We start from the raw sequence: 25,018 nt of genomic DNA, 5'->3' as shown, positions 1-25,018 counted from the left end.
GGGAGCTCAGAATGGTTTACATGAATTCATTCAGGTACTCAAACATATTTCCCTGTCTGTCCTGGTGGGCTCACAGTCTATCTAATGTACCTGGGGCAATGGGGGGATTATTGATTTTCTAATTAAACCAGATGGTAACCTACTCCCTCTTTTACTAAGGTGTGCTAACCGATTAGTGCACGATAATTTAATTAGTGCATGTTAAACACTAACGCGTCCATAGACTAAGAACATAAGAAGTTGCCTCCGCTGGGTCAGACCAGAGGTCCATCACGCCCAGCAGTCCGCTCCCGCGGTGGCCCATCAGGTCTTTGACCTGTAAGGTGATCCTTGTCTAAAACCCTTTATTCCCCTTTTATGCTTCTATCTATACCCTTTCATAATCCTATCTCTACCTCTATCTGCATCCCTCAATCCCCGCATCCTTCAGGAATTTATCCAATCCTTCTTTAAAACCCCGTAGTGTACTCTGTCCTATCACAACCTCCGGAAGCGCATTCCAGGTGCCCACCACACTCTGAGTGAAAAAGAACTTCCTAGCATTGGTTCTAAACCTATCCCCTTTCAATTTCTCCGAGTGCCCCCTTGTTCTTGTGGTTTCCAATAGGCTGAAGAATCTGTCCCTCTCTACCTTCTCTACGCCTTTCATGATCTTGAAAGTCTCTATCATGTCTCCGCTTTTCCAAGGAGAAAAGCCCCAGCCTTTCTAACCTGTCTGCGTATGGAAAGTTTTCCATACCTGTTATCATTTTCGTCGCTCTTCTCTGAACCCTCTCTAGTATCGCCATGCCCTTCTTTAGGTACGGTGACCAACATGCACGCGTTAGCGTTTAGCGTTCGCTAAATCGATTAGTGTGCGCTAATCGGTTAGCGCACCTTAGTAAAAGAGGGCCTTAGTGTAACTCTAACCAGGGATGCACTACAATATGAATCTAAAATAGAAATGTATTTATGTAAAAAATGTATGGCACACAATACAGTGGCTGGATTTTTTGATGTTTGGTATGTTTTAAAATATTGTGAATGTATACCAAACAAATTGAATATAGATTTTAGTAGCTGGATATCATTCACACCACATTTAACAAAGACCTTCAGGCTACACACTCTCAATAACACAACATATGAAAAATAATGTAGACATAAAACAACGGAGAAAAATGAACCTCAATTGTGAGAGGCCAGGACTACACAAGTGCCTGAACCAACTCACATCATCACGGGTTCATAAAAAAACTCCGTGTACATTTAGATAATTCTCATTCATACGTTTTATCAAAAACTCTTTTTTCTTTTTCAAACTATTTTGTGTGAGCCCAGTCAGTAGTATTATTAATCTATTTTTCAGTGTGAACCGGAACCAAGCTAACCAAAAAATTTTTTTATATGAGGGCAACAGCTCAACTTCACAGGTGTAAGTAATTGTAGAAGCCTGAAAATACTGCCAACAATAAGAGAAAAAAACGTTCACTCATCTGAAAAAAACAAGATGGTTATAACGATTCTTCAGGTCGTGTCCCAACAGAAAAGTCCTTCTGTTTCTCCTACAAGGCTACTTCAGGGGAGTGTTGCATTATCCAGAATTTTCACTTCTACCAATATAGTCCATATAAAGCTGGCTCCTCTCCAAAATGGTTCTGGGACTGTGAGACGCGCCCGGCTCGAACAAAAAGCCGAACGAACCGGGCGTCATGACGTCATCACGAAAACGTGATGCGTGATAAGCTAAACACCAGCTGACAATCAAATATCTCATATTCTGTTCTCCAAGCTTCAAAATGCATCACAAAAACCGAAACAACAACAGAAAAACAGAAAAAACAGACCCGGGATTGAAACACTTCATAAAAACGGTTGCCATTCATGTACAGTGTTCAAACCCTCAGGTTCTAATGTTTGTAACCGATTGATCCACTGCTGCTCTTTCTGCCACAGCACTCTTCTTGTATCGCCTCTCCTCAGAGATGTCATTAATTTTTCTATCACATAACATTTAAGATTTTCAAACTTATGATCTTGTTGAACACAGTGAGTGACTATAGGGGCCGTTAATTTTCTAGTATTCAGGCAACTTTTATGTTCCGTCATTCTTACTGTCAACGTTCGTGAAGTTTGGCCCACGTACAACAAGTCACATGGGCACTGAAGAACATATATAATGTTTGTTGATTGACAAGTGGAGGTGTGACGTAAATTATAACTCTTGCCAGTTCTCGGATTAACAAACATAGAAGTTGTAACCATTATATTACAATTGGAACAATGGCCACAAGGACCATGTCCAGGTACCATATCCGTATTCTGTGGGTCAAAATTTTCTTTGGATGTGTGACATAACCAATCACTTAAATTTCTGTTTCTTGATTGAGAGAAAATAAATTTCTTTTCAGCAAAGCATGGAAGGGTTTTCAGTAATGGTAAATGTTTCTTATATTTTCTAATAATCTGCTGAGACATGCGAGTTTGTTTTATGACACATGGAATTAATTTTTCTTCTACTTGAGGTCTACTGTATTCCAATAGTACTTCTCTCGGATTGTGCAAAGCTCTTTTTTTTGCTTTTTTGACCACATTATATGGATAGTCCCTGGTGATTAACCTTTGTTCCAAAATTTTAGCTTCTTGTATAAATATCTCTTTAGTGTTACATATCCGTCGATATCTTAGAAACTGCGCAAAAGGAATACTAGTTTTTAAATGAGCAGGATGCATACTGTCAAATTTTAACAAAGTGTTTTTATCAGTATCTTTACGATAAATAGATGTTTCAAATCCATGATCTTTCTTCTGTATTAAAACATCTAAAAAGCTGATCTTATCCATGCTTAGTGACATAGTAAATTTAATAGATCGATGACATTGATTAATTAACCTTTCAAAATCTTGTAGTTGTTGTAAAGTACCTGACCATATCATAAAAATATCGTCAATAAAGCGCCACCATTGAACAGCATATTGAAATTCAGGAAGTGTATAGATGAAAGACTCTTCAAACCACGACATGTAAAGATTGGCTATAGTTGGTGCAAATGAAGCACCCATTGCAGTTGTTTGTAAAACATTACAGTTGTTTGTAAAACTCTCCATTGAAGATAAAGTAGTTATTTTGTAACGCAACAGCACTTAATTCTTTCAAAAACAGTGTAGCATTATTATTCCTGTTAGGAAGGGTATTCCATAAAGTCTCAAGTACTGTAAGGGCTTCTTCCTGCGGGATGTTCGTATAAAGTGAACAGACATCAAATGTCACCAAAATCTAATTCATAGGCATTGCCGCTTGTAAATCATTTAACATTTTTTTTTTTTTTCCATTATATTTTTATTTTCAAATTTTACAAAAAGTGTACATAATAATAAAATACATTTGATAAATGCATGGTATCACTTTTATATCTAACACAATGTATGTCTGAATTTGATTTTCCCCTTCACCCTCCCCCCACCCTTTTATTGCTTTAATATAATATTTTCAAATTTTATAAAAGTATACAACATATTAGAATACAATTGATAATTATTCAATAACATATTTATATCTAATACAATATATTCTGGATAAATTTTATTCATTTTCCCTCCCCCCACCCTTCTATTATTTTTTAATCATTTGTTACATTTTGTATCATATATTATAATATATTATATATAAATTGTTTTCCTTACCCCCCCTATATGTGTGTCATAAAAAAAAAAAATCTCTAAAAGAAGAAAAGAAGAAAAAGTATTCTATTATTTAATCATTACAGTATTTTGTCAATGGCCCCCATATTTTTATAAATTTATTATATGTCCCCTTTTGTATTGCTATTGTTCTTTCCATTCTAAAAACATGGCATATTGTATTCCACCAAAATGTGTAGTTTAGGTTGTTGTAATTTTTCCAATTGTTAGTTATATGTTGAATGGCAACCCCTGTCATAATTAATAAAAGTTTATTATTTTCTGGTGAAATTTGACTTTTTTTTCTCATCATTGTTCCAAATAAAATTGTATCATATGATATTGCAATATGATTTTCCATTAATTTATTAATTTGTGGCCAAATTGAATTCCAAAATATTTTAATATAAGGACAATGATATAATAAATGATCTAATGTCCCTGGTTCTAGATTACAGTGCCAGCATCTATTAGACTTAGAACTGTCTAGTTTTTGTAAACGAGTAGGGGTCCAAAAAGCTCTATGTAATAAAAAGAACCATGTTTGTCTCATAGACGCTGACACTGTACATCCCATTCTCCAAGACCAAATTAGTGGCCATTGAGATGCATTAATTTGATGTCCAATCTCAATGCTCCAAATGTCTCTTAGACCATTTTTTGGTTTTTTATTCAAATATCCAGATATTAATTTATACCACAATGCGGCTTGATGTCCTAGGAAGTCTGCTTTAAAGCATAAGAACTTTAAACTATATTGATTGTTTAATGATTTCCATTCAGGGAACCCAACCTGAATGGCCTGCTTCAATTGCAACCATTTAAAACTTTGTGTTTTATTAAGACCAAATCTATGTTGCAATTGTGAAAAATCCAGCAGTTTACCTTCTGAAATAATATCATCTAGAGATCTAATTCCTGCAATAATCCAGTTCTTCCAAAGGATTTGAGCTCCGCCTACTTTGATCTTGGAGTTTATCCATATGGATTGATTAGTTGATTTATATATTGGGATGGGTGTTAATTTATCAATAAATCTCAATGTTTTCCAAGTATCCATTATTATTTTATTTTCTCTGTATCTTTTAGGTATATTAATACTTGGTAAATGAACTAAATTTAGGGGAAACATAAGGCGCCATTCCAAATATAACCAATCTGGTGCATTATCTATAAGTTCTGGGAGGATCCAATACATACCCTGACGTAGAATATAGGCTTGATGGTACCTATAGAAATTTGGAAAATTTACCCCTCCCTCCTTAATTGATTTTTGTAAGGTTACTAAAGCTATTCTAGGTGTTTTACCAAGCCAAAGAAATTTTGTTAAAATTCTATTAAGCTTCTTATAAAAGGACCCCTGAAAATAAATAGGTATCATACTCATTTGGTAGCAAACCACAGGCAACATCATCATTTTAATAGTTTGAACTCTGCCCCACCAAGATATATGTAATGGGTTCCATTGCTCACATAACTTCGTTACTTTTTTTAATACATATTTTTCATTTTCTTTTACAGTATCTTCAATTGTTTTTTTAACTTGAATGCCTAGATATTTAAATCCTTCTTCTTTCCATATGAATGGAAAAATATCAAATAATCCTTTTACACAGTAAACATTCAAGGGTATAATTTCAGATTTATTCCAATTAATTTTATAACCTGAAAATTTGCCAAACTTATCAATTAATTCCAATAAAGAAGATAAGGTAGACTCTGGATTTCTCAAATAAAGCAAAATATCATCAGCATAAGCCGAAATTTTATATTCCATATCTGAATATGGAATTCCTTGTATCTCCCTCGTTTGCTGTATTGCTAACAATAAGGGTTCTAATACAACATCAAATAACAAAGGAGATAAAGGACAACCTTGTCTAACTCCCCTCTGCAATTGAAAACCATCAGATATCTTATTATTAATATTTAATCTTGCAATCGGGAAGCTATACAATGTTTTTACCATTTGTATAAATCCAGAACCTATACCAAACCATTCTAAAGCCTGATACATAAAATTCCATTCTACCCTATCAAATGCTTTCTCGGCATCTAATGAAACTGTAAATGCCGGTTCATCCATTTTTTTTGATAAGTTTAGCATGTGAAATAATAGTCTAGAGTTATTGGAGGAATGTCTTTTAGCAACGAAACCCGTTTGATGCATATCTATAATATGTGGGAGAGCTTTGGCTAATCTCAAAGCCAAAATTTTCGCCAAAAGTTTATTATCAACGTTTATCAAAGATATAGGCCTGTAGTTTGAAACCAAAGTAGGATCTTTATTTGGCTTAGGCAAAACAATTATTATTGATTCAGCCATAGTACCTTTTATATTACCTTTTATAAGTTGTGTCTGATATAATTTTAATAAATGTGGGGAGAGGATATTTTGAAATGTTTTATAAAATTCTACTGTGTAACCATCACCACCTGGAGCGGATCCAACTCTAAGAGATCTCAATGCTGTTTCTAATTCTTTTAATGATATAGGTTCTTCTAAACTTCGTTTTATATGATCAGGAATCTTAGGTCCATTTATTAAATCTAAAAATTTTTTTCCATCTTTTTGTTTCTCCAAATAAGGTTCGGAAGAATATAGATCCTTATAAAAATTTAAAAATTGTTTTAATATTATATTTGTTTGATTTGTTATTATACCATTATCATCTTTTATTCCATTAATATTAGTTCTCCTTTTTTTTGCCTTAAGATAATTTGCTAATAATTTTCCCGCCTTATTAGAATTTCCATAATACACCGTTTGTTTGGAAAACAAATCTTTTCTTATCATTTTTGAAGTTAATTCATTATATTTACCTTTTACTTTCAAAAGAGCTTGCAAAACTTCATATTCCCATTTACTTATCAATTTAGCTTCTAATATTTTTATTTCTTTTTCTAATTCTATATATTGTTTTTTAGTTTGTTTCCTAATAAAAGCTGAATATGATATGATATTACCCCTCATAGTTGCTTTAAATGCATCCCATACATTCTCTATAGATGTATCTTCCACTAAATTTATTTGAAAAAATTCATTAATTTGTGTTTTAAAATTTTCCAAAAATTTGTCATCCACAAGCAATGCATTATCAAATCTCCAAAGAGGTCTATTATTTTCTAATTGATCTAATTGTAATTCTATCCATATTCCCGCATGATCCGAAATGATAATAGGATCAATGGAGGCTTTAATCACTTGTTGCACTTTATTTGTTGAAACAAAAATATAATCTATTCTTGAAAATGATTTATGAACCTGTGAACAAAATGAATACTCCTGATCATTAAAATGAAGAATACGCCATATATCTTTCAAATCACATGATCGAACTAAATTATCTAGACCTAAAGATTTAATATTTTTACCTGGTTTTTTATCCAATAATGGATCCATTACAGCATTAAAATCTCCAGCCACCACTAAATTAGAGGCAGCCAGTGGTAATAACATATTTTGTAGCTTTTTGAAAAATTCTGATTGATTCGAATTAGGGGCATATATATTAAATAACGTCAGGGTATCATTTCCCATACCTATATCGATATGTATCCATCTTCCATGTGGATCTGAATTTTTTACCTTTATATTGGCCATACATTTTTTATTTATAAGGATTGCAACCCCTGCTTTTTTACCCACTGCTGGAGCAAAAAAACATTCTTTTATCCATCCACCTGATAATTTCTGTGATTCCTTCATATTAAGATGGGTCTCTTGCAGACAGTAAATATCTGCATTTTGTTTTTTTTAAAATGTTAATATTTTTTTTCTTTTAATTACGTGATTCAGGCCATTGACATTAATAGAATATATTTTAAAAGACATTATATATTTTAATACTTTTCATTATCTTATTCTTCCTCTCCTCTTTCATATTTAATATCCAAAAAATTTTCTTCATGACACACATATTTAACCCTAATGTATCTCCCTTAATTATTCTAATAAATATTCTCCTTATCCCTCCCTTTCCCACCCAATACATTGGCTGCTTAAGGATACACATTGGAACTGTAATCCTAACATTCTCCCCATTCCAGGCAATCAATATTCAATTGTTTAAACAAATTTCCCTTCTATCTATCTATATTGATCTTTTATATTTATTTAATCATTTTCCATAACATTTTATTAATGTATCATTTTCCATTTAACAATATGTTAATTTGTATTTCCTTAGTATTATGATTTCAACATATAATTATTTTAAACATATATGCAGTGTATTATTTAATAATTTTCCTATATTCTGTTCTTTCTTTCATATAATTATTATTGTCTTTTCTTTGTATTGTTTTCCTCCATTTCTTCAAATATTTCGATATGTTATATTTTCTAATTTTTCATAGAGTCTTCAAAACCATCTTAATATATTATGTTAATATATCATAGGTTCTGGTTTAGAGAGAAACTCTTTTAGTTTTTCGGGATCCTCAAAATATAAGGACTTGTCTCCAGATGACACTCTCATTTTCGCCGGATAGTATAGACCATATTTAAATCCTTTTTCTTTGAGTAGAGGTCTCATGTCTAGTAGTTTTTTCCTTTTGGTTGCTGTGTTTTTGGCGAAGTCTGGTAAAAACCATAATCTTGATCCTTTATAATTTAAGTTTTTATCTTTTTTTGCAGCATTTAGTATCTCTAGTGCTTGTTGGTATCTCAACATTTTGAAAATGATTGGTCTTGGTCTGTTTTTATTTTCTAAATTTTTAATTGGGATTCTATGCGCCCTTTCAATTTCAATTGGTTGTTTCAAGTCTAATTGTAGAATTTTTGGAATTAAATTTTCAAGGAAAAGGATAGTATTTTTTCCCTCTAAATTTTCTTGTATTCCAAAGAGTTTGATGTTCTTTCTTCTTCCTCTATTCTCGTAATCCTCCAGTTGATCTTTTAATTTATTTAATTCCAGGCTGTCGTTTTTACATCTTTTTGATTCACATTCTATAGTTTCCATTTTTGATTCTAGTTCAGTTGTTCTTTTGTTGTTAACTTCCATTTGTCTATGTATATTTAAAATTTCTTCTTTCATTTCAGACATATTAGTTATAGTTTCTTTAAGCATTTGTTTGATTTGTTTTAATTCTTCCATGACTTCAGCTTTGCTTAATGTGTCTGATTCTTCGATAGGAAGTGGTATTTTGCTTGGTGTTATTTGGTCTTGTTTCTGTCTTTTTGCAGATGTACCAGCCTCATTTTTGTTTTGTCTGGTGCTTGCCATACTATTGTTTCTTTTTTCGTGGATTTTATTTATTCAGTTTTGTTAGGAATCTTAAAATATATTTCAGTCACAATTTTTTTGTAATCTGTCTTTGAAATCTTTTCTTTTTTACACAAGTGTTGCGTTGTTCTAGTACTGAGCAGATTACAAATCAGTATCTCTGTCCAAATATTATAGTCAATAAAAGAAAAATCCTTTTCCTCTTGTTCTCAAGACTCTCTCTCTCAGAGTTTCAAGCAGCAGAAATTTACTCCACAGTAATTTCTTGTTAGTTATCTATTTTATTGTCTTTTTTTAAAAATATTTCAAGAAATTGCTTCAAGCAGAGGATAATTTGATCTTTCTCAGGATTCCAACTCAATACTGGCTGAAAGAGAGCTGCTTCAAACTGTCTCAGCTTTAGATTGTTAAACTGACAACTGCCATATAATGAGATCTATTTTTTTCAATACTTCAAGTAATTAGTTGATCTCTCAGGGCTCCGACTGTCTGTGAAGGGTAATTTCAAACCGCCACAGTTCAGGAATTCAACCGACAACAGGCTTCACACTAGAATCAGTCTTTCTCTTACTTCCCTGCCCTTTTTGGTCAGTTTAAGTTTTTAATATTTCTTCTATAAACCGTACCGATCCAACTTTCTCTATTTAAAATAGTCTGTTCTCACAAAAAAGAAACCGGCAAAAGGACAATATTGATCTCTCTCTTCACCACCCGTAGGGCTCTGAGTCAGCGCCGGCAGGAGAAATCAAACCGCCACACAGATCAACTGACAGCAGCCTCACAACCAGATCAGTTCTCTTCTTTTTAACTTTTAATCAGCTTTCATCGCCTCAGCGGACCCTCTCCCCAATCTTCCACTGTCTTAGCAAAGAGAAAATCTTCCGATTCTTTGCCCCCAGAGTCTCTGTTCAGCGCGGGCGGGAGAGGTCTGCTTCAAACCGCCACATCTCATTCCCTTTTCAGCTTTTCTCTTTGTAATTCTCTCCTTCCCAACACCAACAAATTTTACATTCGTTGGTCAGTTCAAGTTTCTATCACTTTCACTCTCTGCTTGCCGTCTCAGCACAGACAAAAGCCGGCGAAATTACCTTCTCTCAGCTTTTCTTCGATGTCAGCGTCTTGATGTCGGCACTCTGATTATTTAGCTGTTATTCACTCAAACTTCAACTTTAATCTTAAGAGGTAGTATCATCATCAATAATAATTATTTTTTGATGCAATCTTCAAGAAGGGAATATTATTTTTTATCTTCAGTTGCCTAAATGAAGAGGAGCTTAGCGATTACACGTCCATTCGTGTTCGCGTTAAGCCACGCCCCCCAATCATTTAACATTTTTAAAAAATGTGTAGTATCTTGTATATATGATTTTATATCCTTCAGGAAGCCACACAATTTTTTATCAATATATTTACTAGTTTTCTCCAAAAGAGAGTCTCGAGCTGATACTATTTTCAGATGAGTGAACGTTTTTTTCTCTTATTGTTGGCAGTATTTTCAGGCTTCTACAATTACTTACACCTGTGAAGTTGAGCTGTTGCCCTCATATAAAAAAATTTTTTGGTTAGCTTGGTTCCGGTTCACACTGAAAAATAGATTAATAATACTACTGACTGGGCTCACACAAAATAGTTTGAAAAAGAAAAAAGAGTTTTTGATAAAACGTATGAATGAGAATTATCTAAATGTACACGGAGTTTTTTTATGAACCCGTGATGATGTGAGTTGGTTCAGGCACTTGTGTAGTCCTGGCCTCTCACAATTGAGGTTCATTTTTCTCCGTTGTTTTATGTCTACATTATTTTTCATATGTTGTGTTATTGAGAGTGTGTAGCCTGAAGGTCTTTGTTAAATGTGGTGTGAATGATATCCAGCTACTAAAATCTATATTCAATTTGTTTGGTATACATTCTGATTTATTCAATTGAATCCCCTGTTATATTTAGTTAAAATATTGTGACCCATCTAGGTTAAAGGTGGGCTATTTTTAAGTGAGTAAAATAAATAAACAAATAATTTACACTTCTAGGCAGGTAACAATGCATAAACCCAACATAATTTCACTTACGAAAGAGGAACAATAATAAGATAGGGACCATTCAATCTTTTGTGCTCCATTAGATAAGTGATAAGGGCAATAGTCTGGATTGTCTTTCCCAGACCCATTTCATCAGCTAAAATTCCATTTAAGTTGTTATTGTACAGTGAAACCATCCATTCCAGGCCTTGAACCTGAAAGAAAGAATAATCATGATGAGTACTGATATTTGTAAAGCATAGTGTGTGCTTTAAAAAAAAAAAAAATTATAACATAAAACAATACGCTTTACCACTTTCTTCACTGGTAACCTACTATATAGAATATACTTGGGGATATTTTCAAGGTAGTTAATAAATTCAAAAAATAGCAAAGTTACTTACCTGTAGAAGGTGTCCTCCAAAGACATCATCCACAAAACCTGGTATGGACAATTTCAGTTCACGTCAATTTTTTAGCAGGCAATTAGGAGGCAGGAAAAGAGAGGGGAAGAAGGAGCAAGAGAAGACAGGAGAGAGCAAGAGGCATCAGGGAGAGGTAGCTCTGCCTACCCCCGTCATCCACCAAAGCTCTCGCTCAGCCGTTCGGCATGCGTCGAAGGCAAGCGTTAAAGGCACTCGCCTTAGTGAGAGCACCTTTGCAAAGGGTCTTAAGAAGATCGAGCAAATAAGAAACACTAAGGAAGACAATAGATGCTGGCATTGTGGTTTAGAAGCTGGGACATTAGATCATTTAATATTTTTCTGTCCCTGTATAAATGCCTTTTGGAAGTTAATTTGGTCCCAAATTAATTCATTGTTAGAAAATCATGTTGCCCTTTCATATGATACTATATTATTTGGTACATCTATGAGATTTAAAAGCCCAATTTCTGCAAATAATAATAAACTTCTATTAATATTGACAGGGGTTGCCATTCAGCAGATTACTGGAAACTGGAAAGATTACACTAAACTGAATTATACTTTTTGGTGAAATTTAGTATGTCATATTTATAAAATGGAGAGAGTGCTTGCCATGCAACAGGGAAATTATCACAAGTTTAGAAAGATTTGGGGACCATTGATTAATTATTCTAATGATCAGACATCTTAAACACCTTAGTATTAGATTAAATATAGGGGGGGGTGGGAATGTGAAAGATAATAATTGATAATTGTTTATTATTAATATGGGTGGGTGGGTAGGGATTTTTTTATATTTATATGTTTGAAGGAATTTAAGTAAGACTGTCAAGTGATTAGTTAAAGATTTCTGTTTGACTATTATACACTTGTTGTAATATTTGAAAATGAATAAAGATTAAAAAAAAAAAAGAAACACTAAGGAAGGACACCTATACAGGCAAGTACCACAAGGGCAACAGGACAGACAAGCAATAGATAAACAAACACAGTAGTAGCATAGGGCAATCACAGCAGACACAGAGGACACAAACAAGCAACAGGGGTAGCAGGTTTAAAATCAAGAAAAGGACTTCACAGTAACACTGAGGATGCTACACAGATTCCTACACAAGGATAAGCCACTTCAGACTACAGACCGGCAAGCGGACAGCAATGGATGCAGCAGACAGAAGCAGGATGTTGAGCTACCCAGTTTTCTGCACCATTTGCCATATGTATGACTACCTCCCCTATGGGAGGCAGTCTTATGTATGCACTCGATGCGAGGAACTGGAGGGCCTGAAGAAGCAAGTCAGACTCCTGGAGGGCAGAATACTGGAACTAGAAGCACTTCGAGCAGTGGAAGAGGAGGACAGAGAGGCAGAAAACTTCATGACAGAGGAAACTGTTGAGGAAGAAGTCAAGGAGTTAGAGAAGTTCATCGAACAGGCATACAGGGAGGCTGTGGAAAATCACCAACAACAGAAGAGCTTCCATGATACACCTACAGTGAGCGAGGACCAAGATACACCTATAGTGAATGAGGACCACCTGGAGGACAACCACAAGGAAGACGAGTCCAGTGCCAAGCCAACGCCAGGATGAGGGAAGAAGGAAGTGCACAGAGGACACGGACCTACGGCTGGAGAGGCAAGAGATGATAGAGGACAGCAATCGTCGGGGGGGAACTCCATCATCAGACAAGCCACATAACAGGAGAAGACAGGATCGGCTGGTGAGCCAAGGTAGAAGATATAATGAGCTGCATCGACAGGATCATCAACAGCGTGGAAGAGGAAGATCCACATGGGGACAAACAACGTAAGCAACAGGAACTACAACAGGGAAGGACTGAAGGACCAGTTCCGGATACTAGGAGGGAAGCTGAAGACCACAACGCAGAGGGTAGTGTTCTCAGAGATCCTGCCGGTACCCAGGGCAGACAAGAAGAGGCAGACGAAGCTGCAAGCAGTCAACACATGGATGAGGTGCTGGTGTGAGGAAGAAGGATTCCACTTTGTGCGCAACTGGACGACGTTCTGGGGAAAGAGCAAGCTATTCAGGAAGGATGGACTCCACCTCACCTGAATTAAATCCTTTTGGTGCCATCGTCTGTAGTCAAAAAATCCAGCGAGCATCAACTCTGTATCAAGGTGCATCAAGGTGAAATAGGGGATAATTCCTCCATCGAGAATGATGCATGCATCAAGTGGGTCTGCATTAGTTCTGATGCTCAACGTTGGGCCAGGATGCATGACCTTATCCTCAATCGATGCTTCAATACATCCTCGGGCTGGGCTGAGGCAGGCATGGAAGTCTTTAAAGACTATGAAGGCCTGCTGTAGTCCAAATGCTCTTGCCTGAACATAGCCCAGATCTCCTCCTGGAGAGTCGGTGCTGTTACTGGAAGAAACAATGGCATTGAAGCAGATTGGTGTACTGGTTGGTGTGGGTTGGGAGACCTTGATGTCAAGGTAATGCCTCTATGGACAGATCATCTGATAGGATGCAGAACGATCCTCTGGGTTTTGACGATTACTATGCATTGAAGATGTTGACACTTGGGAAGATGTTGTGATATGCCTAGAAGGGAAAAATGATTTGTGTTTCTTAGCTTTTTTGCATCCAACCTCCTTCAATGCCTGAGGCATCAATGCTGCAAGGATCCCAATGCTTCCAATGTGGTATCACAGTTGGTGCCAATGCCAGGGTCACTTGAATCTGAGTGTTGGGTTCTGAGTTCCCAGCCATGCTCGATCTTGATGCCAACACAGTACTAAATCTTTTTTCAAAGTTTACAGGCTTTACATGACCTCTTTTGAATATGGGAACAGAGGACATAAGTAATGTCCTGACACACCAATTATGCAGCCTGAAATGGTTCTACTGCATCAAAAGCCTTTCTTAAAGTCGTGAGCAGAAAATAGCCGAGAACAATCGATACTACCAGGAAGCAAAAAAAGGTTCAAAGTGGCCCGAAGACCAAAAATAAGAAAGTTGTCAAAAATGAACCAAAGTTGGTAGGATTAGAGGAACACAATAAAAATAAAGAATGATGACAAAACAGAAATATATAGAGGATTGTCGTAAGATATTATTTGTATATGAATTTGGGAGGGGGGTGGGGGTTAAATCTTCTTGGTGTATGATATTGAAAATTTTTCAAGTGATGTTGTATTATATTTGGTTGATATTTACTGTACACTTGATGTAAGTTTAAAAATGAATAAAGAAATTAAAAAAGAAAAAAAAAAAAGAATGACAAAAAAATAAGAAAGTTAATAATGGGAAGGCACCGATTAATTGTAGTAGTAGTAAAAATCAAAACATTTGATGTGTGCTGAGGAAAACACAACTTCTCAGCTCCGCAGAAAAAGTCCTGTGAATCACAATCAAGCAGGAAGACATGGGCCTCTAGAGATGCAGCAAAAAGTAAATTGACAATAATAACCAAAAGTGGTTGCATAAAGAATCTATTTTGTATAAATAAGCTTAATATTACAAATATAAGAGTATACAGTCAAGTCCAGAGCTGCTTCTGTGTGTGTATAGGAAAATATATATCTTTCTCCAGAGCAGAGAAAGCATGTGGTACATGAATGAATAAATGAATGTGTGTGTGTGTGTGTGAGTGTGTGTGTGTGTGTATATGTGTCTGAGCCTGGATAGTGGGCGTATAGGTATGAATAGGTAGAAAATGAGAAAAAGAAGAGGCAGAGAGAGAGAAAGATCAGCAAGAGGCAGTCGGAGGACGACTTTTAGTTTGTATTTATAGGTTTGAAACTTGTTCTAAAAATAGGATCTATTGTTAAGTACATATTTTTCAGGATCTTTCTTCTGTTCATAATTTGGAAACTGTTTGAAATAATGACTCTCAACTGACAATAAGTACCTGTCTTTAAGAACAGGCAGCTGGAGCCATTCTTTGTTTGGTTACCTTAAGCATCTGTCTTTAGCACATTCGTTGAAACTCAGGGGCTGTGGTGGATCCTCCCAGCACTCTGTCAAGGTTCTTTGTTTATCTCAAGAACAGGTATCCTAGAAATCATTTATGTGCATTCCAAGGCCAAATGGTCAGGAGCCTTTGGTCCATCTGCACTGACACTCCCAAGATCAGATTTGTCCAATACAATACAATACCCCAGAGTCTCCTGCTGCCCCTCTGGTCAGGCCATCTCACATACTGACAAGCAGCATTCAGTAATGTAAGTCTGACAGCAGTGTCTGAACTAAGTTCTGTGGATGATGTCACCCATGTGAGAATATTATGCCTGCTTGTCCTCTGAGAACAGTCCGAAAATGACCTATTATGTGGGTATTTGCACCGAATATCAACTAGAAAACCTCCAGTAACCATGAAGTTCTGGATATTCAATGTCGAAACCCCAATTAGGCTTAGCATTGAATATGGAGAACAAGTTCAGTCCATGGTAATCAGTGCTATAAAAAATGGCCACTGCCTCAAGCTGAATATTACCGTTATAATGGCCCAAAAATGGGGGGGTCTCAGCTTATATTTGGGCCATTGCCTACTCGCCACCCCCCCCCTCCCAGACCTATTGCAGGCCTCCACAGGGACAGCTGCAAGACCCAGTGGTCCAGCGGTGGGCTGGGACATAACAGATCCCCCCATCTCCCATCCTGGCTGAATCCAAAACCCTGTGCATCCTCCGACTCGGCGGCTTCAAGGTGAATGGGACAGGAGAAATCCCTTCTACCTCCTATGCCTGCCAAAATTGACAATCATAACTCCCTTCCACCTCCCCCACATACCTTTCAGGTCCCTAGTAGCCAGCCAGTGCACAGAGCAGGAGAGATCTTCCTGCCCTCCTGCTCCATTCTAGATCACCGGCTGATTGGCTGCTGTGAGCTGGATTCAGCTGGGACGGGAGATTGGGGATCCCTGCAAGGCATCAGGAGGGAATGAGATGGTACAGGGCAGTGAGGAAGGAAAGGGGGACAGGATGCAGAGCCTGGCAAGGCAGGGAGGGAATAGGGCTGGGTGCAGAGCCTGGCAGGGAAGGAGAGGGACTGGGTGCAGAGCCAGGCATGAAAGGAAGGGGGCTGGGTGCAGATCCTGGCAGGGCACTTGATTATTAAGCCCCCATCTTATATTCGAGTCAACCATTTTTCCTCTTTCTTTGGGGGAAAATTGGGGGTCTCGACTTATATTAAAGTATATACAGTAACTAGAATATTTATCCCATTCTACCTCTTTAGCTCTCGTCATATTTATTTTCAAGCTAGCTAACATTGTGACAATCCTCAGCAAGAAGTCATGCAAGTACTTTCACTACAGAGCATGCAACTGGTGTCCCCAAGTTTGACTACTAGATACTGCTGATGAGTGATGGCTAAAGGTGCCATAAAATATCCTCAGTCCTTGATAGCCCAAAGAAGAGAGTTCTAGTTTTAAAAAGAAAGTTCTCTCCTGCACAGCACACAGATCTGTTTCTGAGCCACTGACACACATTTTCCTGTTCAGCCATCATGTAGATGTTTGTAAGACTTGAAGAAAACAAAAATGAATTTCAAACCTGATAATGCTTTAATGAACCATTAATAAGAAGAGAGGATTGCTTCTCCACCCTCTCTGTTATTGCATGAGCCACTGCATAATATGACTGAGATTCTCTGGCATCTGCTTGCATGCTATATTCGTCATCCACATCTTGTTTAGCTGTCCTAAGAAATGAAATGATAAAGGCATTTACTAAGTTTGAATTGCTTAGACAAGCTCTTTACTGCATTGAGTCTTCGTCATAAACATATTTTTCTTCTCTAAACACACTATTGAAAGATTAGGGGAGAAATAAAAAGGTAGGGTTATACTACCATTCCCCAGGACAAAATGAGCAGACAGATGAAGAAATGTTTTCAGAGATTAGGAAAGCTGGAGAATTAGGCGACAGTATAATAGTGCTTGGGCAACAGTATAATAATGGGTGATTTCAATTACCTACTATATCAGATATGAGAAGATGTCATAAATAAATATGCTAGACACTTCATTCAATTAATCTGATTATTAAGAACCCTAATCAATGACTGCTTCAACAATATACTTCTCCAAGTACGCTTCGCTATGACTAGTCTTGTCTCTAGAATAAGCTCTATGATTGTCTACTGTAACCTATTTGTCGTCATGACTAGTCTGTCTTCAAACGATTGTGAATGTCAATTTGTAACCCGTTCTGAGCTTCTGGGAGAACGGGATAGAAATCAAAATAAATAATCAATAAATGCTGCTGAATCAATGAGGAGCACCAATAAAAATATTGGAGAAAAAAAAAAAAAGACCTCAGTTGAAGAGCTTCATGGGTCTTAAAAAAAACTCCAGTTTAAGTGTTACAACTCCAAACAGTAGCTCTAATCTTTCTTAGTTCAGTAATCAATGTGTGAATAAGATTCAAATCACAGAAGACTGAAACAATAAAAAAAGATTTGCTGTCAGTCCAAAACGTCCTAGTATCAGCACTGCTTGCTTCAATACATAGAGGGGTACTTAGCTTCACACCTGTGATCCAGCATTGTAACTAGCTTGCTGTTAATATCCTCCGGTTCTGTGTGGTAAGCACCCTTTCACAGAACCCAACAGGGAATCCCAGTTTCACTTGTCAAACCTGTGTCAGGTGTAAGAAAACATGTAAATAGTGCTACTGCGAACAAACACTCTCGCACAAACTTTCAAAGTTTTAGAATAGCGCTTAACTTCCGAACGCCCAGACAGGAATTTGATCAAAACTCCTCCTCCTTTTTTGCTGATGTCATACCAGGGAAAGAATTACTTCAAAAAAAATTAATAAAATGCAGACCACTCCACCCGGTTGTTTAAACCTTTTCAGTATACAGTATCTAGATATATCCATCGCTGTTCCCTCTGACGGAGAAAACACCGCCAGTGACCTCTCCTGCATGTAGTGGAAGCTTGTAATCCATACTGAATGTGGGTAACAGGATATTCAAACCTAGATCCCTCAGTCATCAGTTGGCACATAGAACAACTTCCACACTTGTAGTGACCCAAAGGCTCCACTATAGGTGTTGTCTCCATAATGGGCAGACAATTAGGGCTCAGAATATCACACAAATTTGTGTTCCTTTGAAAAGAAAACAAAAAAGTCAAAGATTCAAAACAAAGATGTGCTTTAATATAGCAAAATGTGGACGTATTGTTCGCTGTAAACGTGCAGATAAACTAGAGAATTTAGTCACAAAAGGAATAACCTCTTTATCTTCATTACGGGTGTTATATTGAAGTTAAGTGTTCCCTATGATTAAAGAGGACACGTTTTCGAACTTTACCCACTGTGGCCGATGGATAGCCATGAGATATCAATTTCTGTTCCAAAATTGCAGATTTTTCTTTGTACACTTCCGTTGATCCCCAAATCCTACAGTATTGCAGGAACTGTGCAAAAGGAATATTATTCTTAATATGCTGAGGGTGCATGCTATCAAAAGACAGAATGGTATTTCTATCTCTCCTTGGTGTGCATGGTGGTCAAAAACTGACTAGTAGATTTTTCCACACATACATCCAAAAAGCATACAACTTTACCGTCATACTTCATTTCAAATTTAACTAAACTAAACTAAACCTTAGGTTTGTATACCGCATCATCTCCGCAAGCGCAGAGCTCGGCACAGTTTACAGAGGTTGAGAGGAAAGGAACTACAAAGATGGATATAGGAGAGGGAATAAGAAGTTAGGGAGGGAACAAGGTACTAGAGAACGGGGGGTGATTAGATTTTTGAAAAGAGCCAAGTTTTCAGGTGTTTACGGAAGGATTGGAAGGAGCTAACATTTCTGAGCGGGGATGAGAGGTTGTTCCAGAGTTCTGTGGTTCTAAAAGGGAGGGATGTTCCAAGTTTTCCAGCGCGGGATATACCTTTTGTAGATGGGAAAGATAGTTTCAGTTTTTGGGAGGATCTAGAGGAGAGTGGGTTAGAAGAATTCCAAAGGAGTGGGATAACGGGGGGTAGGATGCCATGTAGAATCTTGAAGACTAAGCAGGCACATTTATAGAGGACTCTGGAGTATACTGGGAGCCAGTGAAGCTTGGAGAGGAGAGGGGAGACGTGATCAAACTTGCCTTTTGCGAAAATAAGCTTGGCCGCGGCGTTCTGAATTAGTTGAAGTCTGTGGAGGTTTTTCTTAGTTAGGCATATATAGATGGAGTTGCAGTAGTCCAGTCTGGAGAGGATGGTGGATTGAACAAGGATGGCGAAATGAGAATGGTGAAAGCAGGATCTTACTTTCCTCAACATATGGAGGCTAAAGAAGCATTTTTTTACCAGGGAGTTGAGGTGATCACTGAAGGAGAGGGAGGAGTCTAAGACGAAGCCTAGGACTTTGCTTGAAAACTCAAGCTGGAGAGTGGGGCCGGAAGGTAGTGGAATGGAGGAGGGTAAATGGTCTGAAATAGGGCCAAGCCAAAGTAGTTTTGTTTTGGACTCATTTAGTTTCATTTGTACAGATTGGGCCCAGGATTGGAGGTTCGTAATACATGAGGATATGTTTTCAGTGAGGTTAGAGAGGTTCGAGTCGGTCTCGAGGAGGATGAGGATGTCGTCAGCGTAGGAGTAGAGAGTTTCTAGGGGGGATAGATGAAGTAGTTTCAGAGAGGACATGTAGATGTTGAAAAGGATAGGGGAGAGGGGTGAGCCTTGCGGGGGGGGATGAGGTACCGTTTGTATTAACGGTGTAGGAGCGGAAGCGTAGGAATTTCGAGAACCAGTCTAGGACAGTGGAGCTTATGCCTATTTCGGAGAGTTGGAAGATTAGGATGTCGTGGTGAACGACATCGAAGGCTGCGGAGAGGTCAAATTGAAGAAGAACAGCAGATTTGTTACACGAATGGAGTTGTTGCACCTTAGAGATTAGTGAGGCCAAGAGGGATTCGGTACTGAAGTTGGGTCTGAAGCCGAATTGGTGGGGTAGGAGGATAGAGAATCTTTCTAGGTAGGAGGAGAGTTGGGTGGATATGATGGATTCTAATAGCTTGGTTAGGAGAGGGATATTTGCTATAGGACGGTAATTTGATGGAATGGAGGGGTCAAGGTCGGCCTTTTTCAGTAAAGGGGACAATGAAATGTGTCCCATGTCGGGGGAGAAAAGGCCTGATGTTAGGGCAGAGTTAATAAGTTCAGTGAGGGAAGCGATGGCCTGTGTAGGGATATTCTCGAATAAGTAGGAGGGGAAAGGGTCCAACGAGCAGTTACAAGTTTTTAATTTGAGGCAGAGTTTGGAGACTTGCGGTTCGGAGACAAGCTCGAAGGAGGTCCAGGATCTGTCGGCAGGAATGGGAGTGGATACAAGTGGGGAAGGGTTGAGATCAATAGAGGTCAAGGAATTATAGGAGACTGTGGGGGGGAAGGAGCGTCTTAGGGTGGTAACCTTTTCGTTAAAGAAATTTGCAAGGGCATCGGCTGATAGAGATGGTGGGAGGAAAGATAGGTCATTTTTTTTTGTAGTTAGTGAGCGCCAGATGTTGAACAGCGCACTGGTCTGGTTGTTGGATCTAGAAATCTTATCTCCGAAGAAGTTTTTCCTGGCTTTTTTTAATGCTGAATTGTAAAATTTTATATTAGCTCTCCAGGTCTGTCTATCCGAGGGGGATTTAGATTTTTTCCATTTGCGCTCCAGAGCGCGACATTTTTGTTTCAATTCTCTGTGGAGAGGTAGGTACCAGGGGGCCTTTCGGGGGTAGGAGATGGTTTTGGTGGTTAATGGGGCAAGGGAGTGGTAGGTGGACTCGGAGAGGGCGGTCCAGTTTTGCCAGTGTGATTCGGGGTCTGTAGGTCTAGGGTTTGAGGAGAGTTTGTTGAGGAATTTGGACCAGAATAGATTGCTCGAGGTTTTTTTGCGGAAGGTTATGGAATGAGAGGAGTGGGGTGGGGAGTGAAGATGTGACATGAAGATGGGGAGGCAGGTAGTCCCTAAGAAGTGGTCAGACCAAGGGACTTGTTCCCAGCGAGTGTCGTCGGTTGAGGTTTTGAAAGCGGTAAGATCAATGAAAGTGGTAAGATCTAGAGTATGCCCTTTTTCGTGGGTTGGGGATGGGGTGGGTGAGGGAAAGCCTAGGGAGGTAAGGAAGTTGTTGAATTCGGATGTATCATTGTTATTGGTGTCATCGAGGTGGAGATTGATATCACCAACGATTAGAAGTCTTTGGAATTTAAGGAAGGCAGTTGTTATAGTCTCATAGACGAGATTGGAAGATTTGGTCCAAGGGATGGGTGGTCGGTATAATAACAAGATGCCCAATGGGTGGGCGCGGAGTTCGTCATTAACTGAGGCAAGTAGATATTCTAGGGAGGCATGGGTGCCCGTCTCAAGGAGCTGGACGTCGAAGAAAGATTTGGAGATGAGTGCAAGACCACCACCTTTTCGATTGGGTCTGGGGGAGAAGAGGCCTTGGTAACCATGGGGGAGGAGTTCGTTTTGTGTGAATTGATCGTCTTTGGCGATCCATGATTCTGTGATGCACAGGAAACCAGGGTTGAGCTCATCTAGAAGGTCTTTCAGGATTTGGGTCTTATTGCACGCGGATCTGGCATTGCAGTAAAGTGTCGGGACTGGGGTGAGAGAGTCCGGGACAGTGTTGGGAAGATTGGCGGGGGGTAGGGGCTTCAGGGAATCTTGGTTGACTTTTCGAGGGTTTTTCTTGGGAGGGGAGTTTCTGGTGCGTATCAGTGTGGGGATTCTGAGTCCCGGGCAGATGGTATTGGTGTTTGCGGGGTCGAGTAGGTTGGGGGAGGGAGGTTTCAGACAGAGGGAAGGATAGAGAGGTGAGCAGAGTAGGAGGAGAAGGATCCAGAAGGATGGGTTCATGGTGGGGTGTTTGGTGTGAGAGAGTCTGCAGCGAGGGGGGATAGAGTTGGTTGAGGAAGGAGCAGGGGAAATTTAAGTCGGGTTGGCTAAGAGCAGGGGCAAGTAGGGGGAGAGCCTTATTTTTTTTTTTTTTAGAACTAAGGGGGACTATATCAGAGGGGACAATTGGCGTCTAGGCGCTTTCCATGTGGTGCCTAGAGTGGAGAGACTAGGGTCAGTAAGTGGGTAATGAGGGAGAATTGCACAGTTAAGGTATGTGTGTAGCCCAGGATGTGCTAGGGGAAATGGGGCAACCGAGAAACTGGGAGACTGGTAAGAAGCCTTTGGCTGAGGATACAGTTTGGTGCTGAACTAGGCAAAAACGGAGAAAAGTGTAGCATACACTGGTAGAATTCCCTGTAGCGGCCCCTCCTTATGGCTTGCTTTTCACGTCTGTAGACTTTACCAATATGGTAGCATTTAAAGTTTGTGATTTTATTCATAGCCAAATATCGAGCAAAAGGAACGTTCAAAGACAGGGGTATCGATAGTCTGTGCTCCATGACGCTTGAAACAATTCACAACAGTGTTGAAAACCCTCTTACGAATTACCATCTGTCTGGGATGGATATCCCTACTACCCTTTGGAGTTTTGATAACAAAATTATGCTTTGCTTCATTTGTGCTTGAATGAGTCTTCAATCCTAGAGGTCCTGTAATCTCTTCAATAACCTGCCTATATAATAGCTTCCGATGTTATTAGAGCAGCAAGCAGGTTCCTGTAGTAGCCTGTAGTAGCCTAGTGGTCAATGCAAATTTAATCTGTGTATGGCAAGTGTTCAAATATGTGGCAAACTCATGAAGTTTCTCCAATGGGCCAGTCCATAGACAAAAAATGTCATCTATAAATCTCGCTCAACAACCCAGATATTGTTGGAAAGGATAATCATAAACCCATCTCCTCTGAAATTGATCCATATGGAACGTTCTGTTGTGAGAAATAAGTCTACATGGATCTCTCCGGGACAACTAGATCCTGTTTTGTTTACCTTCAAAATGTTGGCTCTGCGAGAAGCGGAGAAATTGGAAAAAACTCATTATAGAAGCTCTCAAAATGTTACTGCTGAAGAAAGAGCAGCCATTATTAAATTGAAGAATGAAAAATCTGTGATAATTCGGTATGCTGATAAAGGAGGCACTGTGATGGCAAGATGGCGTCTTAGCAGGTCGCTGAAAAGAGCTCTCCCGCCTTGAAGGTGAAATTTCTATACAATTTGGGGGGAAGAATTCCTTTTCTATGCCTAAAAGAAGAGGGAAACAGAGGGGTCTCCCTCCACCTTCCTCTGGCTCTTCGACGCCACGGCAGACTGTTATTACAGCTTACACAGTCCAACCTTCCACATTGGATGTTTCCGCTGCTATGAGTCGGGAAGTTCACAACTTGGACGGCGAGCCGTCGCTCTCGCTGAGCCTGCGAGGACCGCATACCCCGCCCAAGCTCGGAGAAACGTCAGCAGAGCAGACCATGCAGGAGGGCTCTCCAAGTATTTTGAGAGAGGCATGTTCTCCAGCCACGGTGAACCCGGAAGTAATTACAACCTTGCTGACTCCGGAGATCGAATTACAGCGTTCTGGGAGTGCAGAGCCAGTGGCAACTAGCGGTGGTGAGGACGGTGGAGCACAGAGTTTAATCTCTGGAATAGAAGCCAAGGGAAATCAGGCAATTATCTCTCCCCTCAAGCCGTTGGCAGTAACACTGGATTCTATCTGGATTGCGATTGAGAATTTACACTCGGTATGCTCTAACTTTGTTTCTATGACTTAAAACTCTATCTCTAGGATAAGTTTTTTAGAGACATCTGTTTAACAACACCAGGTGGATTTGGAAAAATTAGAGAAAGTAACAACTGAGACTAAGAGTTTGCTTACTAAACAAATGACTGATAAAATGATGATTCTAAGGAAGATTGAAAATTTAGAAAATCAACAAAAAAATTTGAACTTATGGATTCTTTTTTTTTTTTACTTCTTTATTCATTTTTAAATCTTACAAGTGCCCAAAATTACTTCCTTACAAACTTTTACAGAAACACTTGACATATTTTCTCTTATCATATACAGATAAAAATTTAAATCCCTTCCTCCCACCCCTTCTCAATTAAAGGAACATATTATATAATTTGTATATATTTAATTATACAATATTAATTAATTCTCAACCCCTACCCCCTAAATAAGAAATATATTATCAGTGAGAAAATGTCTATTCATTACAGTAATTTGCCAATGGTCCCCAAATCTTTATAAAGTTATTATAATTTCCTTTTTGCAAAGCAATTACTCTTTCCATCTTATATATGTGACATAAGGAATTCCACCAGAATGAATAGTTAAAGACTGGTATAATTTTTCCAGTTATTGGTAATATGTTGGATGGCAACACCTGTCATTATCATTAAAAGTTTGTTATTACTTGAAGAAATTTGACTTTGAGTTCTCATTGATATGCCGAACAGAACAGTATCATAAGATAATGCTAAGTGATTTTCTAATAGACAATTTATTTGAGACCAAATAGATTTCCAAAAGATCTAATACAGGGACAATAAAATATTAAATGATCCAACGTCCCCGCTTCCAGGTTACAGTGCCAGCATCTATTAGACTTAGAGCTGTCTAACTTTTGTAAACGAACTGGGGTCTAAAAAGCTCTATGCAACAAAAAAACCCAAGTTTGTCTCATAGATGCGGACACTGTACACCTCATTCTCCAAGACCAAATTCGTGGCCATTGAGACGCAGAAATTTGATTCTTAATCTCAATGCTCCAAATGTCTCTAAGACCAGTTTTTGTTTTTTTATTCATATATCCAGATATTAATTTATACCACT

General features: G+C 38.3%; 1 protein-coding gene across 6 annotated transcripts in view; it reads right to left on the bottom strand.

Moving 5' to 3' along the window:
- Positions 1 to 25,018, bottom strand: part of SMARCA2 (SWI/SNF related, matrix associated, actin dependent regulator of chromatin, subfamily a, member 2) — a 604,189-nt gene that overhangs the window by 347,971 nt on the left and 231,200 nt on the right. For all 6 annotated transcript variants that reach the window (XM_033925235.1, XM_033925226.1, XM_033925254.1 and 3 more), the window contains exons 15-16: positions 16,848 to 16,995; positions 10,955 to 11,118 (exon numbers count right to left, since the gene is read on the bottom strand). In XM_033925235.1, coding sequence (XP_033781126.1) covers positions 10,955 to 11,118; positions 16,848 to 16,995 — 312 coding nt within the window. The remainder of the gene's footprint in view (positions 1 to 10,954; positions 11,119 to 16,847; positions 16,996 to 25,018) is intronic.

This window comes from Geotrypetes seraphini, chromosome 1, assembly GCF_902459505.1.
Source record: "Geotrypetes seraphini chromosome 1, aGeoSer1.1, whole genome shotgun sequence".
Classification (NCBI taxonomy): Eukaryota; Metazoa; Chordata; class Amphibia; order Gymnophiona; family Dermophiidae; genus Geotrypetes; species Geotrypetes seraphini.
This window is presented reverse-complemented; position numbering and strand designations above follow the sequence as displayed.